The 18,143-nt window shown below is 41.3% G+C and overlaps 1 protein-coding gene across 1 annotated transcript in view; it reads left to right on the forward strand.

Moving 5' to 3' along the window:
• Positions 1–18,143, forward strand: part of LOC134351477 (protein kinase C-binding protein NELL2-like) — a 374,438-nt gene that overhangs the window by 138,050 nt on the left and 218,245 nt on the right. Inside the window, exons 15-16 of the mRNA XM_063057673.1 lie at positions 5,105–5,207; positions 9,634–9,762. Coding sequence (XP_062913743.1) covers positions 5,105–5,207; positions 9,634–9,762 — 232 coding nt within the window. The remainder of the gene's footprint in view (positions 1–5,104; positions 5,208–9,633; positions 9,763–18,143) is intronic.

Genomic DNA, 18,143 nt, shown 5'->3' on the forward strand with positions numbered 1-18,143 from the left:
CAAGGAAGATAGGTTTCCAGAAAGCCAGTGTTTTTTTTTCAAACCACTTTAATGTTAAGCTTTGTTTAATTACATGAACTTAAATTCAGAATCAGTTTGAATATCACTGGCATATGTTGTGAAAGTTTTTGACTGTGTAGCAGCAGCGCAATGCAATATATAACAAAAGAAAAAAAGCTGTGAATTACAGTAAGATAAATATATAAAGTAGTTAAATAAATAGTGCAAAAGTTGAAGTAAAAAAGTAGTGAGGTAGTGTTCATGGGTTCAGTGTTCATTCAGAAATCGGATGGCAGAGGGGAAGGAGCTGTCCCTGAATTGTTGAATGTGTGTTTTCAGGCTCCTGTACCTCCTCACTGATGGTAGCAATGAGAACAAGGCATGACTTGGGTGAAGGGGGTCCTTAATGACGGACGCTACATTTTTGAGGCATCACTCCTTGAAGATGTCCTGGATACTACGGAGGCTACAACTCTCTGCAGCTTACTTTGATCCTGTGCAGTAGCCCCACTTCCCATACCAGATAATGATGCAGCCAGTTAGAAAGCTCTCCATGGTACATCTGTAGAAATTTGTGAGCGTCTTTGGCAATATTCCAAATATCCTCAAACTCCTAATGAAGTATAGCTACTGTCGTGCCTTCTTTGTAGCTGTGTTAATATGTTGTGTCCAGATTAGATCCTCAGAGATATTGACATTGCAAAATTAAGATGAAAAGTCCAGTTCCCTGTATGCTAGTACATTGACTTTGTCATGATACAAGCATTTTGATGTTAGCAATGAAGATTAAAATGTTGCTTGTCTCCCAGCATTATTGATAGTTTTTGATCTTACTTACCTCAGAAACAGAGAGATTAGAGTCATAGGTAGTGAATGAGACACACATGGAGATGAACACCAAAGAGTAAATAACCTCATCCTACATTGTAAAGTTTTCTTCAATATTGCTCAGGCAATAGATGTTCAACCCCACTTTATACTGACTGGAAGTTAAAAACCTTTCAGTTCTCATTTAAACTTTTGCTTATTACTTAAACACTCAACAGCTACTTTATTAGGTACACCTGTACCCCAGCTCATTGATGTAAATATCTAATTAGCCAATCATGTGGCAGCAACTCAATGCATAAAAGCATGCAGACATGGTTAGGAGGTTCAGTTGTTGTTTAGACCAAGCAGCAGAATGGGGAAGTGATGTGATCTAAGTGACCTTGACTGGGGAAGAGGATTTGGTGCCAGAAGGGGTGGTTTGAGATACTTCTGATCTCCTGGAATTTTCATGCATAACAGTCTCTAGAGTTTACAGAGAATGGTGCAAAAGACAAAAAATACCCAGTGAGTGGCAGTTCTGTGGGTGAAACTACCTTGTTAATGGTCAGAGAAGAATGGTCAAACTAGTTCAAGTTGACAGGAAGGTAGCAGTAATTGAAATAACCACAGTTGTTTGCAGAAGAGCATCTCTGAATGTTCAACATGTTGAACCTTGAAGTGGATGGGCTACAGCAGCAGAATAACATGGCTTTGTGAAGGGATGGTTGTGCCTCATGAACCTAATTGAGCTTTTTGAAGAAGTAACAAAAGAAATTGATGAGGGTAGGGTGGTAGATGTGGCCTACATGGATTTTAGCAAGGCATTTGACAAGGTCCCCCATGAGAGACTCATCTAGAAAGTCATGAGGCATGGGATCAGTGGAACCTTGGCTGTTTGGATAAAAAATTGGCTTACAGCAAGAAAGCAGAGGGTAGTAGTGGAAGGAAAGTATTCTGCCTGGAGGTCAGTGACTAGTGGAGTGCTGCAAGGATCTGTTCTGGGACAAATCTCTTTGTGATTTTTATAAATGACCTGGATGAAGAGGCGGAAGGATGGCATGAAGATTGGAGGAGCTGTGGATGGAGCTGTAGGTTGTCGAAGGTTACAAGAGGATATAGACAGGATGCAGAGTTGGGCAGAAAAGTGGCAGCTGGAGTTCAATCTGGATAAGTGTGAGGTGATGCATTTTGGAAGGACAAACCAGAAGGCTGAGTACAGGATTAGCGGTTGGTTACTTAAGAGTGTGGATGAACAGAGGGACCTTGGGGTTCAAATCCATACATCCCTCAAGGTTGCTGCACAGGTTGATAGGATAGTTAAGAAGGCCTATGGGATGCTAGGCTTCATTAATGGGGGGGTTGAGTTCAACAGTGGAGAGGTCATGTTGCAACTCTGCAAATCTCTGGTGAGACCACATTTACAGTATTGTGTTTAGTTCTGGTCACCTCATTGTAGGAAGGATGTGGAAGCTAAGGAGAGGGTGCAGAGGAGATTTACCAGGTTGTTGCCTGGATTGGAAAATAAGTCTTATGAGGCAAGGTTAGCAGAGCTGGGACTTTTCTCTTTGGAGCGTAGAAGGATGAGAGGGGACTTGATAGAGGTCTACGAGATTGAGAGGCATAGATGGGGTGGATAGCCAGTACCTGTTTCCCAGGGCATGAATAGCAAACACCAGAGGGCATATGTACAAAGTTAAGGGAGGAAAGTTTAGGGGAGACATCAGGGGTAAGTTTTTTTACACAGAGGGTTGTGGGTGCTTGGAATGACTTGCCAGGGATGGTGGTGGAGGCTAAAACATTAGCGGTATTTAAGAGCCGCTTGGACAGGCACATGGATGAAAGGAAAATAGAGGGTAACGGGGTAGTGCGGGTTTAGTACTTTTTCTTAAGGAGTATATGGGTCGGCACAACATCGAGGGCTGAAGGGCCTGTACTGTGCTGTAGTATTCTAGTGTCCAATGTTTTCTGAAAGGAAAATCCTGCCTGACAAACCTACTGCAATTCTTTAAGGAAATTACAAGCAGGGTAGCCAAAGGAGATGCAGTAGATGTGGTGTACTTGGATTTTCAGGAGGCCTTTGACAAGGTGCCTCACATGAGGCTGCTTAGCAAGGTAAGAGCCCATGGAATTACAGGGAAGTTAGTAGCATGGGTGGAGCATGGCTGGTTGGCAGAAAACAGAGTAGGAATAAAGGGATCCTATTCTGGCTGGCTGCTGGTTACCAGTGGAGTTCCACAGGGGTTGGTGTTGGGACCACTGCTTTTTATGATGTTTGTCAATGATTTGGACTATGGTATTAATGGATTTGTGGCTAAATTTTCTGATGATTCAAAGATAGGTGGAGGAGTGGGTAGTGTTGAGGAAATGGAGAGCTTGCAGAGAGACTTAGATAGTTTAGGGGAATGGGCAAAGAAGTGGCAAATGAAATACAATGTTGGAAAGTGTATGGTCATGCACTTTGGTGGAAGAAATAAACAGGCAGACAATTATTTAGATGGGGGGAGAATTCAAAATGCAGAGATGCAAAGAGACTTGTGAGTCCTTGTGCAGGATACCCTAAAGGTTAACCTCCAGGTTGAGTCAGTTGTGAAGAAGGGGACTGCAATGTTGGCATTCATTTCTAGAGGTATAGAGTATAAGAGCAGGGATGTGATGTTGAGGCTTTATAAGGCCATCGTGATATCACACTTGGAGTATTGTCTGCAGTTTTGGACTCCTTATTTTAGAAAGGATGTACTGACATTGGAGAGGGTTCAGAGAAGATTCACAAGAATGATTCTAGGAATGAAAGGGTTACTGTGTGAGAAGCATCTGGCAGCTCTTGGGCTATATTCCCTGGAGTTCAGGAGAATGAGAGGGAATCTCATAGAAACATTCTGAATGTTAAAAGGCCTGAACAGATTAGATATGGCAAAACTATTTCCCATGGTAGGGGAGTCTAGGACTTCAGGATTGAAGGACATCCATTTAGAATAAGATGCGGAGAAATTACTTTAGTCAAAGGGTGGTAAATCTGTGAATTTGTTGCCACGAGTGGCTGTGGAGGCCAAGTTATTGGGTGTATTTAAGGCAGAGATAGATAGGTTCTTGATTAGCCAGGCCCTCAAAGGGTATGGGGAGAAGACAGGGCAGTGGGGATGACTGGAAGAATTGGATCAGCCCATGATTGAATGGTGGAGCAGACTTGATGGGCTGAATGGCCTACTTCTGCTCCTATATCTTATGGTCTAAGACCGTGAAGATATAAAGTGGCCACTGAGTGTTAGGTATAGGATGTACCCAATAAAGTGGCTACACTGAGTGAAAAGGCAATACAAACAAGTCCCATGCTATTTCTGAAAAATTGCTGAAGCAATGCTTTGTTACACTAACTTTTGACAAGAATTCAGTAGAGGTTTGAGGTCATGGCAGTGAAGAGGGAATATTTTCAGCTTGTTGTCTGGATAAGACAAAAAGGCTTTGAAGATCAATTGTCCAGATAGAAGCCATAAAAACAAATGAAATAGATCCTTTTCTCAAAAGGTGTCCTGGTCCACAGCGTCTGACCTCTGTCGAGGTGATAAATAACGTCCCTGGATTTCAATGTAGCCCATGTCCACAGGTCACAGCTGCATTGCTGATAGGGGCTTCTTCCATTTTCCTTGCAGAATTACATGCAACATGTGTCCTATTAATAGAACTTCCAGGAGCAAAGGAAGAAACTTATCAGACAGTTTCTGAGTGAAAAGGAGATGGTTTTCCTAAAGACTTGAAGATATTTGCAACTTGATATGCTTGTGCTTTTTGGTGCTTGTGTTTATATTCACAATGCTGGGCCCATTAGCATCAACTAACTGACCATATTGTTACTAGTGGATGTGAAGTATGGGGTTATTGTGGTTGAGGAAAGGGGTAAGCTGTGAAACTAATGTTCAATATTCCAGATGGTGTGCAGCTTAGAGAATAAGATGTGTGTTAAAATCTACAATTGAAATAAGTAAGCGTGTTGCCCTCTTCTCATTGTTACCATCAGCAAGGAGGTACTGAAGCCTGAAGGCACATACTAGTTCAGGAACAGATTTATTCCCACTTCCATCCAATTTCTGAATGGACATTGAACCTATGAACACTACCTCACTTCCTTTTTTATCTGTTTTTGCACTACTTATTTATCTATTTTATATGCAAGTACATAATTATCTTTCATAAAACATATTTTATCTGTACAAATTATACATATTTGCTGCAAGGAGTTATGTATCTTTTCAGCTTTTATTAGGTGGAGTTACTTAACTACTTCTCCATTGTTTAACAGGACAAATCCATGCTACGAATTTCATATCCACGCTGTCCGTTGCTGCCTTGTTCACTGTCGAACCAAATTTCATTAACTGACAGCTGCTGTAAGATATGCAGAGGTAACCACATATAACTTATGTCACATTCATCACAAGATCGCTCTACCACAAATGAAATGTAGATATGGAATGATCAGATGTCTCAGTTAAGTTTTGGAAAAAGCGAATAAGAGCTACTACCTTTGATACAATATGTTTTTACTGTCATGACCGTATTGTATTGTCCTGGCTTGCATATCATGTAGACAGCTGAGACACAGCATCCATGGTCAACAGCAGCCAATGGAGGGCCTCGTTTGTCATGATACATATATTGTCTGTTTTGTTTCTGCTTTGCATGAATCCTCTGAGGATCAATTATTTCTATTTCATGTGGAAATAAAAGTATGATTTGTAAAAAGCACGCATCTTTTTGAAAAATTGTCATTTTCCAGTTTTGTGCCATAATATAGAGCTGTAGGATAAGGTTGTCCATTATGAAGGATGAGGTTTTGGGGTGCTTGAAGGCACATGATGAAATAGGCCAAAGCCAACATGGTTTCCTTAAGGGAAAATCTTAGCTGAGAATTAGTGGTTGTTGTTTACTTCGATTTTTCAGAAGGCCTTTGACAAGGTGCCGCACATGAGACTTCTTAACAAGGTAAGAGCTCATGGTATTTCAGGGAGGAGATTAGCATGTAGGTAGAAGATTGGCTGACTGGCAGGAGGTAAATAGTGGAAATAAAGGGAGCCCTTTCTGGTTGGCTGCTGTTGACTAGTAATGTTCCACAGGGGCTGGTATTGGGACCGCTTCTTTTCATATTATATGCCAATGATTTGGATGAACAGAATTGATGGCTTTGTAGCCAGGTTTACAAAGGTAGGTGGAGAGGCAGGTAGTGTTGCGAAACCAGGTAGATAGCAGAAGGACTTAGGACAGATTGGGAGAATGGGCAAAGAAGTGGCTGATGGAATATGGGGTAGGGAAGGAATAAAAGTGTAGACTATTTTCTGAACAGGGAGAAAATTGAAAAATTGGAGGTGCACAGGAACTTGGGAGTCCTCATGCAGAATTCCCTAAAGGTTAACTTGCAGGTGAGTCAGTGGTAAGGAAAGCAAATTCAATTTTAGCATCCATTTCGAGAGGTCCAGAATACAAAAGCAGGGATGTAATGCTGAGGCTTTATAAAATATTGGTCAGACTGCACTTGGGAGTATTGTGAGCAGTTTTGGGCCCCTTATCAAAGAAAAGATATGCTGGCATTGGAGAGGGTTCAGAGGAGGTTCACAAGAACGATTCTGGGAATGAAAGTGTTAATGTATGAGGAGCGTTTGATGGTTCTGGTCCTGTACTTGCTGGAGTACAGAAAAATGAAGGGGAAGCTAATTGAAACCTATCAAATATCAAAAGACCTAGATAGAGTGGATGTGGAGAGGATGATTCCTATAGTGAGCAAATGTTTCATAGTCAATTAATGAAGAATTTCAGAATTCCATCTAAGCTGCACAAAGCGAGTATAGATATTGTCAGAAATTACCAATGGGAGCATCTCTGACAGCACCACAAAAACAAAACCATTCAGCTCCTTTGTCTTATGGTGGTACATTCCTTTCTGACCCTTCACTAAGAGAGAATAAGGGTAGGCCCTAGCCCACAGGAGAAACTGTTGAAAATTGAATTAGCCTGGGCTTTTCTTGCTTCTCTGGATTGATAACAATTTAATTATTTATTTTTTTGAGATACACTGTGGAATAGTCCCTTCCGGCCCTCCGAGCCGTGCTGGCCAGCAATCCCCTGATTTAACCCTACCCTAAATCACTGGACAATTTACAATAACCAATTAACCTACCAACTGGTACGTCTTTCAATCGTGGGAGGAAACCCACGCAGCCATGGCGAGACAGCGGCGGGTCACCTGTACTATAAAGTGTTGTGCTACCCATTACACTACAATACCACCCCAACAGAACTGAGAACAACTTTTTCGGCCAAAGAGTGAAAACATTACACACAAGTACAAAAACTAATATCCAAACAAACATCATCCTGTCAGTGATTGGGTCCATCAATATAGTTTAATCTTGGTTCAAGGTTGCCGTAAGTTCAAGGGAAAAATCACAGCAAGGACTATTTGATTTTGGTAATAGGCAGAGTAACACTAATGATCCAACAATTTGTGCAGGTTCAGCACCTCTGGAGAATCCCTCTCATTTAACAGATTATTAGAACATAAACCTTACAACTCCACGGCATAGGAACAGGCCTTTTGTCCCACAATGTTATGCTGAACTAATTAAACTAGTAATTAGACTCAAAAACAAACTAATTCCTCCTGCCCACACAATGTCCATATCCCTCCATTCTTTGCAAATTCATGTGGAGCCTTTTAAAGGTCTCTATCATACTTTCTCCAACACCAAAATGATTTTGTATAAGATGATGAGAGGCATTGATTGTGTGGATAGTCAGAGGCTTTTCCCCAGGGCTGAAATGGCTAGCATGAGAGGGCACAGTTTTAAGGTGCTTGGAAGTGGGTACAGAGGAGATTTAACCATATAACCGTATAACAACTACAGCAGAGAAACAGGCCATCTCGGCCCTTCTAGTCCATGCCGAACTCTTACTCTCACCTAGTCCCACCGACCTGCACTCAGCCCATAATTCTCCATTCCTTTCCTGTCCATATAGCTGTCCAGTTTAACTTTAAATGACAACATCGATCCTGCCTCAACCACTTCTGCTGGAAGCTTGTTCCACACAGCTACCACTCTCTGAGTAAAGAAGTTCCCCCTCATGTTACCCCTAAACTTTTGCCCTTTAACTCTCAACTCATGTCCTCTTGTTTGAATCTCCCCCACTCTCAATGGTAAAAGCCTATCCATGTCAACTCCATCTATCCCCCTCATAACTTTAAATACCTCTATCAAGTCCCCCCTCAACCTTCCATGTTCCAAAGAATGAAGACCCAACTTGTTCAACCTTATCAGGGCTAAGTTTTTTATGCAGAGAGCAGTGAGTGCATGGAATGGGCTACCAGTGACAGTGGTGGAGGCAGAAACTATAGGGTCTTTTAAGAGACTCCCGGATAGGTACATGGACCTTAGAAAAATAGAGGGCTATAGGTAACCCTAGATAATTTCTAAGGTAGGGACATGTTCAGCACAGCTTTGTGGGCTGAAGGGCCTGTATTGTGCTGTAGGTTTTCTATGTTCTACCAACCATGGCAGTGTATTCAAGGCACCCACCACTCGGTGTTAAAACTCTTGCCCGTTTCACCTTTTTAAATGTATTTTGGTCTAATGCTACAACATTTCATGAAATTTCATAACAGAAGTAATTAATTGGAATATGATGAAATAATTAAAGGGAATGACTGGCAGAGTATTCTGCCTACTTCTCAGAATGTGTTCGCTTGTAAGGAAAGGTTGCTTATTGAATTCCTTCCTCGATAATGAGAAGTGGAATATTCATCACTATTAATTGCAGCTGCTGACAGAATCTCTCTGTAAATTAGTTTCATACAAAATACCAGCCACTGCCTATAAGGAGTTTGTGTGTTCTCCGTGAGACTGCATGGGTTTCCTTCGGGTGCTGCGGTTTCCTCCCACCGTCCAAAGGTGGACCGGCTGGTAGGTTAGTTGGTCATTGTAAATTGTTCCATGATTAGGCCAGGGTTAAACCGGGGGATTACCAGGCAGCATAGCTTGAAGGCCCAGAGGGGCCTATTCCACACTGTATCTCCGTAAAAAAAAATTAAAATAATTTATATGGAAAAGTGAATAGAACAATAAATAAATGCTGTACTTCTAGCACCAGGCTAATAAAGCTTGTAGTAACCTAGAATCATCCTTTAAGCAATGCTACTGCTACCCCTTTGACATGACCCAATGAATTTTCACTTCTTGATGTATGGAAGTAAAGTAAGCCAAGTGGTTAAGGCATTGGACTAGCGACCTGAAGGTCGTGAATTCAAGCCCCAGCCGAGGCAACGTGTTGTGTCCTTGAGCAAGGCACTTAATCACACATTGCTCTGCGACGACACTGGTGCCAAGCTGTATGGGTCCTCATGCCCTTCCCTTGGACAACATCAATGTCGTGGAGAGGGGAGACTTGCAGCATGGGCAACTGTTGGTCTTCCATACAACCTTGCCCAGGACTGCGCCCTGGAGAGTGAAGACTTTCCAGGCGCAGATCCATGGTCTCGCAAGACTAACGGATGCCTTTATTTTTATGAGGCATGGACTCATATTACAGGAATGATTTGATCAAGGTATCAGGGGTGAGCAGAGCCATATTGTAGTGTATTAAATAAGGAAAAAGTTACATACAAAAGCCAGGTTGAGTGAAGCTGCCTACCATTAAATGAACGCTTAAGCACTTAGTTTTATAATTAGCAATGTATTATAATGAAGGTCAAGAAAACTGGACTGTGTGCCGCTCTAATCAGATTACGACTGGAATTTATTTATTAATGTTACTCCATTCATTTATTCTTTATCATTCTAGGTTATGACTTCTGTGCTGAGAACTCCAATTGCATTGAGAATTCTGAATGTGTAAACTTGGAAGCTGGCTCAGTCTGCAGATGTAAAGTTGGCTTCACTCCTCTCCGCGATGATGAAGCTTACTGTGAAGGTTAGTGTTTAGTGACAATGCTTCTAATCCATGACTAATTATTGAAAACGAATACAGCACAAGTCATAGTCTATTTACTCCTTCATTTGGTTAGATCCCAGCTGATTTGTGCAGGCTGGTGGTGTCGTGGCCTCAGTACTGGACTTTGAGGCAAATCTGGCTGGCTCCTGGCATGCATTTTTATCAGCGCCAAGCTAGCAACTTGGCTTTGTAAAATAAAACAGTCAAATGCTACGGAAACATCAAAAATTCTGCCCAATGCGCTGCAAGGTATGAAAGGAACAGCAGCTGGCTTGTACCACCACTACACTTTGCCATCCATCATTGCCTACATTTTACAATGCATACCTTTCCCAACAAATTTCAGCTGTTTCAACACTCCACATCTCTAGTGGTAAGCAGATTTGCCTTTGTGTACCTTTATGGATTTTCTGACCTACAAATTTAACACTTCTCTATTGACTAATGCTTCAGCATTTCCTGTTTTATTTCGGATTTCTTGCATCTGCAGGGTTTTTTTTTTCCAAAGCACTTATACTCCTACAGGTCAGGTCAGGCAGCATCTATAGAGAGGAATAAACAGTCAACATATTGGACTAAGATCATTCATCAAAACTGCCCAAAGTGTCACCAGCGCCAGTCTACCCATCATCGAGGATATGTACAGACAGTTGCCGGCAAAGGGCCAGTAGCGCCATGAAGCATCACACCCACCCTGCTCATGGACTGTTTGTCCCACTCCAATCAGGGAGGAGGCCACACAACATCCACGCCAGGACCACCAGACTCAAAAACTGTTACTTACCCTAAGCTGTAAGGCTGACCAACACTTCCACCCACTAACTCACTCACTCCCACCACCACTATTTTATCATTTCCTGTCAGAGTCACCTTATGTACAGACACTCCTGTGCCTAGCATCACTTTACGGACATACAATCAATCTATGGATATAAACTATCCTATGTATTTATTTATTGTGCTTTTTTTGATTATTGTGTTCTCTATCTTATTATATTTTTTGTGCTGTATTGGATCTGGAGTAACAATTATTTCATTGCCCTTTACACTTGTGTACTAGAAATGACACTAAACAATCTTGAATCTTGACTCAAACACGAGGAAGTCTGCAGAAGCTGAATCTTGACTGTTTATTCCTCTCCATAGATGCTGCCTGACCAGCAGAGTTGCTCCAGCCTCTTCAGTGTGTTGCCTAATAATGGTGTAGTGCTGATCAAACTATCTTGAATACTGCTCAATGCTTTCCTTTGATAGAAACCATGTGATTTTCCCTTCCTTTCCGGGCAACTGCAAATGAAAATCAAACTGTTTCAATGATGCACATTTTCAGTTTCGTGTCTAAGTGAGAAGTTGAATATCTAATGTGTTACTATAAAATTGACTTGGAATTTACAATTGAGTGATAATGAGTTGTTCACAGTTACAGCTTTATAAAACCGACTGCACTTCTCATATTCGTACATGTGCAATTTAGCACAGAAATCTATCACTCGCTGTTGTCATTTCTGCTGAGGCGATTCACACTGATTTGGCATTAATTTTATCCTTGGGCGTGCCATTCTACCATTAAAAATGTTATTTATTTTTTAATGTCTCACTGAGGTTTAATTCAGTGAAGAATCAAGAATGGAGATGAAGGATGTGGGCTGTACTGAAAGACTTGAGTTACGAGGAAAGATTGAATAGGCTGGTACTATTTCCCCGGGGCACAGGAGGCTGACGGATGACCTTAGAGGTGTAGGCGAGGAGGGCAAGGACGCAAGTGCTGGAGAATACAAGACAGGATTTTGAGACTGAGACGAGAACAGGTTTTTGACTAGATGTCATACGAGAACCTGATAAGACAAGATGAGAATGCAAATAGAACATGGGAACATAGAAATTTACAGCACATTACAGGCCCTTCAGCCCACAGTTTTGTGCTGATCATGTGATTGTTAGCCTTGAACAAGCCACAAGAGAAGATCACTGAAGGAAGTTTAGACATTGCAGTGTCCTGGGGTTAGAGGACTGTGTGCGTTAAATGGGAGAGAGGAATGGGGCTTGTTGAGGTACTGAAAATGGAGCAGCACGATCCATTTCCAGTTCCCACATTCAGTGATAGTTTGCCTTGAATAAACCACAAGAGGTTACCAAAGGGATCTAAGACATTGGGGTTAGCAGACTATGTATGTGCATTGGGTAAGAGGGATGAATGGGGCTTGTTGATGTGCTGCAAATGGAGCAGTACAATGCATTTCCAATGCCTACATTCAGCGTTAGTTTGCCTTGAATAAACCACAAGAGAAGGTCACTGAAGGGAGTTAAGACATTGCAGTACCCTGGAGTTGGAGGACTGTGTGTGTACGTTGGGTGCGAGGGAGGAACGGGGGTTGTTTTGCTGTTGTTTGGTTGCTCGTTGTGTTTTGCATTGTTCTGAGTACGGTGGACATGCTAGGTTGGCAATGGAATGTGTCATGACATTTATAGGCTGCCCCCAGCACATTCTCAGGTTGTGTTAGTTGTCAACGCAAATGACATGTTTCGCTATATGTTTTGATGTACATGTGATAAATACATCTGAGTCTGTGTTGTATGTAAGAGAGAGAAAGCAGCATGAGGTGACGTTAATTATGTCAGTCTGGACTCCAGCTGAAGAGTGCAGTTATTTCCTGTACATAGTGATTTAAATGGCTAATGTTCCAGAAATAGCTTGGTTGTATATTCCTCACCCACAATCCTTCATGCCCAATGACTTCCCAACTCTGCAAATCTCTTACAACACCAGAATCTTCCAGAAGTCTGCTCCTCCAGTTTTATCCCTATGTGCATCACCCATTCCATTCCATTCTACACTTCACTGCCAAAGTCTGGAATTCTATCCCCAAGTGTTTCCACCTCCCTCTCATAAACACAAGAGATTCTACAGATGTTGGAAATCTGAGTAATGATGTCAATTATTGTATGTCCTGATGACGGGTCTCAGCCCAAAACGTTGACTCTTTATTCCTCTGCGTAGATGCTGCCTGACCTGCTGAGGTCCTCCAGCATTTTGTGTGTGTTCCACTTCCCTCTCTTGGTCAACGTCTGCTCATCTCTTCTAATATCTTCTTTTACTTGGTGTCATCTTTTTATTTTATCTTTTGTCATTTCTGTAAACCACTTTTGGATCGTTTGCAATGCTAGATATGCCACAATTTATTACTGGGTTTAGAGGACCCAAAGAGCAAATAACATTTTTTAACATTTATGAATGAATTGGACAGATACATGGGTGGGAGGTGTATGGAGGGATATGGTCCGTGTGCAGATCAGTGGGACTAGGCAGAAAATGGTTCAGCACAGCCAGGAAGGGCCAAAAGGCCTGTTTCTGTGCTGTAGTTTTTCTATGGTTTCTATGGTTTTCTAACAGCACAGATGTCAGACAATGTAAAGTTTATTGCAGGGTCCATGCATAACGAAAGGCTCCCCTTATGATTCATTCAGAGGCTTTATGATTTTCCATTATTTAAAAGATAACAAGGAAATTATGGGCCCAGGCAGCAGTCTTGCACTATAATTGATTCTATCTCCAAATGCCAGGCATCCTGACAAAGGGCATCTGCAGCTGATGTGGGGGTAGGTAAGGGTTTATAAGGAATCCCAGTGAAATATTGTGCTAATAAAATTATTAAAATTACAGATTTCTAACCAACTGCAGGCAGTTGGAACAGTTGCTTAATGGGCACAACAGTACCAGGATTTATAAATGATGCAGGCACCAAGGAGTTGTAAGAGTCAATTACGTGAGTGGAGAATACCTGGAATTCTGTGTCCGGAATGCAAGATCTTATTAATTGTGTGGGAGCTTAGCTCCTGAGTGAATTTAAGGCTAATCTTTAAAATTTCATTGTTGAATCCCACACACAGCCAACTAATAACTTCACATTTGGGAAAGAATATCATTATTATACAAGTAGAGAAATCCTGTGGGACATTAAATGAGTGGAAATACCACAGAATAAAACACGGTACGAAAGGTCATTATGGAAGATATGATAATCTACTTTGCTCAGCGCACAGAAAATTCATTATGAGATTGTACTGATCCTGGTAAGCATCAGGAAGCAGCTGAGGTCTGTCAGTAAGAAACTCGACGCTATCCTCTCCAGTAAAAATGTATTTGGCTCTAAATGCACCTGGACGAAAATGAAATCCACCTCAATGAGCCGCACTCTTTACGGAGCCTGTGCAAAAGTAAAAAAGACACTGCAATCGGCAATAAACACAAGTAGGGAACAAGTATACAGCCAGTTGCTTTTTATGAAGTCAAAATGATCTCAGTCATCCGTATGCAGATGCTTGAGTTTGTCATAAATTTATTATTAAAAATTTAAAATCTCACCATATACAACCCTGAGAATTCTTTCTCGTATGGGCATACTCATTAAATCCATAGAATATTAACAGAATTAATGAAAGACCACGCTAACTGACTGTTCAACCAAAAGACAACATTCAACACTGATGTAGTATCTACTTTGGTCCTCACATGCAAGTAAATTACAAAGCCATCAGATATCAGAATCAAGTTTAATATCACTGGCATATGGCTGTGAAATTTGTTGTCTTTGCAGCAGCAGTGCATTGCAAAACATAATAGCGAAGAAAAGTGAATTATGGTATGAAGATATATGTTAAATAGTTAAATAAGGAGAGTAAAAAAAATTAAAAAGTAGTGGGGTAGTTTGTGTTTAATGTCCATTTAGAAATTGGATGGAAGAGGGGAAGAAGATGTTCCTGAATCACTGAGTGTGTGCCTTCAGGCTTCTGTACCTCCTCCCTGATGGTAGCAATGAGAAGAGGGCACATCCTGGGTAATGGGGGCTCTTAATAACGGATATCCATAAATATCCATAACCTATCGAATGGTGTAAGGACTTGATAGAGTGGATGTGAAGAGGATGTTTCCTATGGTGGGAGAGTCTAAGACCAGAGGACACAGCCTCAGAATAAAGGGGCATCCTTTTAGAACGGAGATGAGGAGGAATTTCTTCAGCCAGAGTTGTAAATCTGTGGAATTCATTGCCACAGGCAGATGTGGAGGCCAAGTCTTTATGTATATTTAAGGCAGAGGTTGATAGATTCTTGATTATTTAGGGTGTGAAGGAATATGGGGAGAAAGTAGGAGGTTGGGGCTGAGAGGAAAATGGGATCACCTATGATGAATTGGCAGAGCAGACTCGATGGGCTAAATGGCCTAATTCTGATCCTATATCTCATGGTTTTATATACAGCATGGAAGGACATTCTATAAAAGTTTCACAAAGACCCCAATATTAACGTTGATTCTGATCGGATAAAAATTTAGGAGCTTTTATTGGCCAATGGATTGGATTGTTCAATGCATCATTTGTTGTTTGATCTACAGAAGCTGACCTAGAAGAACACAATAATGGCTGCAGTGTTAACAGAAACCACACAATCAAAACATTACTGTTTACATTCTGAGACACTGATCTGATTTTGATAAAGGAATAAATGTTGGTTGCTTTCCCTAGAAAGTAGAAGCCACAAATCACAGCTTTCTGGTTGGTCTGAGTATAGGCTTAAGTGTGATTCTGTACTCATTTGGTAAGTGACATACAGCAGAGCTAATGATTGAATTATGTATTCTGTTTTTTAAATTTAATCCTATTAAGAAAGGCAAATTTAATAAATTAAAATAGGATTAAAAGATTGGGATCACATCAGGCTTAAGAAGGAACAGTGTAATGAGCTTATTACAAATTTGAAGTTGTATAATATCCTAACTAATGAGGCAAGTGACCTGCATTCAGTTAGAAGTCTGAGGCTATCTGTGTATTTGGGAGGATTTACTCATGTATGGGAAAGGAAGTTACAGTTCAATAGCTTTCCTTTAAATTATCTAAAGGAAAGAATCTGCAAGTAAATACTGTGGTTGATCTTCATGCTTGATTTATTATAGAAGGGAAGAGTCATGAAAGTCGCACTTTGGGAAGGAGTGCCTGTCACAGTGTGCACTCGCAAAAAGGCAGACTCTGTCACGGTGAGCGCTGGCCAAGACCGAACCCAGGTGTAGAGGAACGGCAGACTGTCACGGTGAGCGCTGGCCATGACCGAACCCAGGTGTGGAGGAACGATAGACTCTGTCACCGTGATCGCAGGCAATGACGGAACCCAGCTGTGCAGGAATGGCAAGCTCCCCATGAAGAAACCGAAACAAAAGGATTAGACATAGGAACACCAACAGAGCATCAGAGGCACAACTGAGCAACACCATGAGACAAATCATTCTCCACAAATGTACAAGGATTCTGCTACAGTGCTAACCGAGAGACCCCTTTAAATAATCATACAATGCAGGAAAGCTGTGCCAGACACAATTAACTCAACAAGATTAAACAGAAATCACAAGGGCTTAACAACTCTAGTTACGATAACAATTAGTAAATAGAGGTGCTGGAGAAATCTAGAAGCCCAGGCTCTACCGGAAGCAGCAGAGGCCTACAGGGCTCATGATAATGCTTTAAAGGGATGAGAAGTCATTAAACTGCCATAAAAAGCCTGTACTAGAAGTACTTCCAGACAGCATTTGGTAAGATTTCAAGGAATTGATTAAAATGAGATGAGTTGTTTATAAATTTGTGCTATTTTTAATAATTGGTTGGGGGAAGGAGGAGAAGAAAGAATCATAAACTTAGCTCTCATTGTCTTGTCACAAACATGAGAAAATCTGCGGATGATGGAAACCCAAAGCAACACACACAAAATGCCGGAGGAACTCAGCAGATCAGGCAGTATCTATGGAAAGGAACAAACAGTCGATGTTTCAGGCCGAGACCCTTCTTTAGGACTGACTGTTTTGTATTTGCAAGGTGGAGGGGTGGTTTATTTATAATGCGTAAATTAATACAGAGCGGCTAGTGTCTTTTGGAGAATCCACAACAAAGTGGCCTTGCAGTAAATAACCAAGAAAATATCAAGTCAGGCAGTGTCTGTGCAGAGAAAAACAAGGTTACTGCTCATTTCAAATGCATTTCATCAATACTGTGCAATGAAGCCATTCAGAAATGAACCGAGAAAGAAACTTTTTCATGTCAAACCAGAAGCAGAAATCTGACATCATTCCTCCAAAAGTCTATGGATGCCAGCACCATTCATTTTCATACCAGGAACAATATATTTTTTTATCAGAAAAAGCTAACAATCCTCCCCACATTAAGGACATCTACAAGGAACACTGCCACGACAAAAAGAACTGCATCTATCATCAAGGGCAACCAACAGCCAGGCCGTGCTCTCTTCTTGCTGCTGCCATAGGGAAAGAGGTATAGGAGTCTAGGGTTCCACACTGCCAGGCTGAGGAACAGTTATTACCATTCAACCACTAGGCTCCTGAACCAGCGTGGACATCTTCATTCACTTCAACACTAAACTGATCATTGAACACGACCTATGGACTCAAGGTGGCCTTTTAGAGTAACTTGTGGTTGAGCCTACCAGGGGGATCAGCTATTCTGGATTGGGTATTGTGCAATGATCCAGAACTGATTAGAGAGTTTAAGGTAAAAGAACCCTTTGGGGAGAGTGATCATAATATGATCGAATTCACCCTAAAATTTGAGAAGGAGAAGCTAAAGTCAGATGTATCAGTGTTACGGTGGAGTAAAGGGAATTTCAGAGGCATGAGAGAGGAGTTGGCCAAAACTGATTGGAAAAGAACACTGGCATGGATGATGGCAGAGCAGCAATGGCTGGAATCTCTGGAAGTAATTCAAAAGCCACAGGACATATACTGTATATCGCAAAGACAAAGAAGTATTTTAAAGGCAAGATGACTCAACCATTGTTAAAAAGAGAAGTCAAAGCCAAATTAAAAGCCAAAGTGAGGGCATATAACAGACTAAACTTAGTGGGAAAAATTGAGAATTGGGAAGCTTATAGAAATCAACAGAAGGCAACTAAAAATGTTATTAAGAAGGAAAAGATAGAATACACAAGTAAGCTAGCTAATAATATTAAAGAAGATAAGAAAAGTTTCTTCAGATACATAAAGTGTAAAAGAGAGGTGAGAGTAGATATTGGACCACTGGAAAATGATGCTGGAGAGGTAGTAATGGGGGACAAAAAATGGCGGATGAACTGAATAAGTATTTTGCATCAGTCTTCATGGTGAAGACACTAGCAGTATGGTGGAAGTTCCGGCTGTCAGGGGTCATGAAGTGTGTGAAATTGCCAATACTAGGGCAAAGGTTTTTGGGAAACTGAAAGGTGTGAATGTAGATAAGTCACCTGGACCAGATGGTGTACACCCCAGGGTTCTGAAATAGGTGGCTGAAGAGATTGTGGAGGCATTAGTAATGATCTTTCAAGAATTA

This window comes from Mobula hypostoma, chromosome 9 (genome assembly GCF_963921235.1).
Source record: "Mobula hypostoma chromosome 9, sMobHyp1.1, whole genome shotgun sequence".
Classification (NCBI taxonomy): domain Eukaryota; kingdom Metazoa; phylum Chordata; class Chondrichthyes; order Myliobatiformes; family Myliobatidae; genus Mobula; species Mobula hypostoma.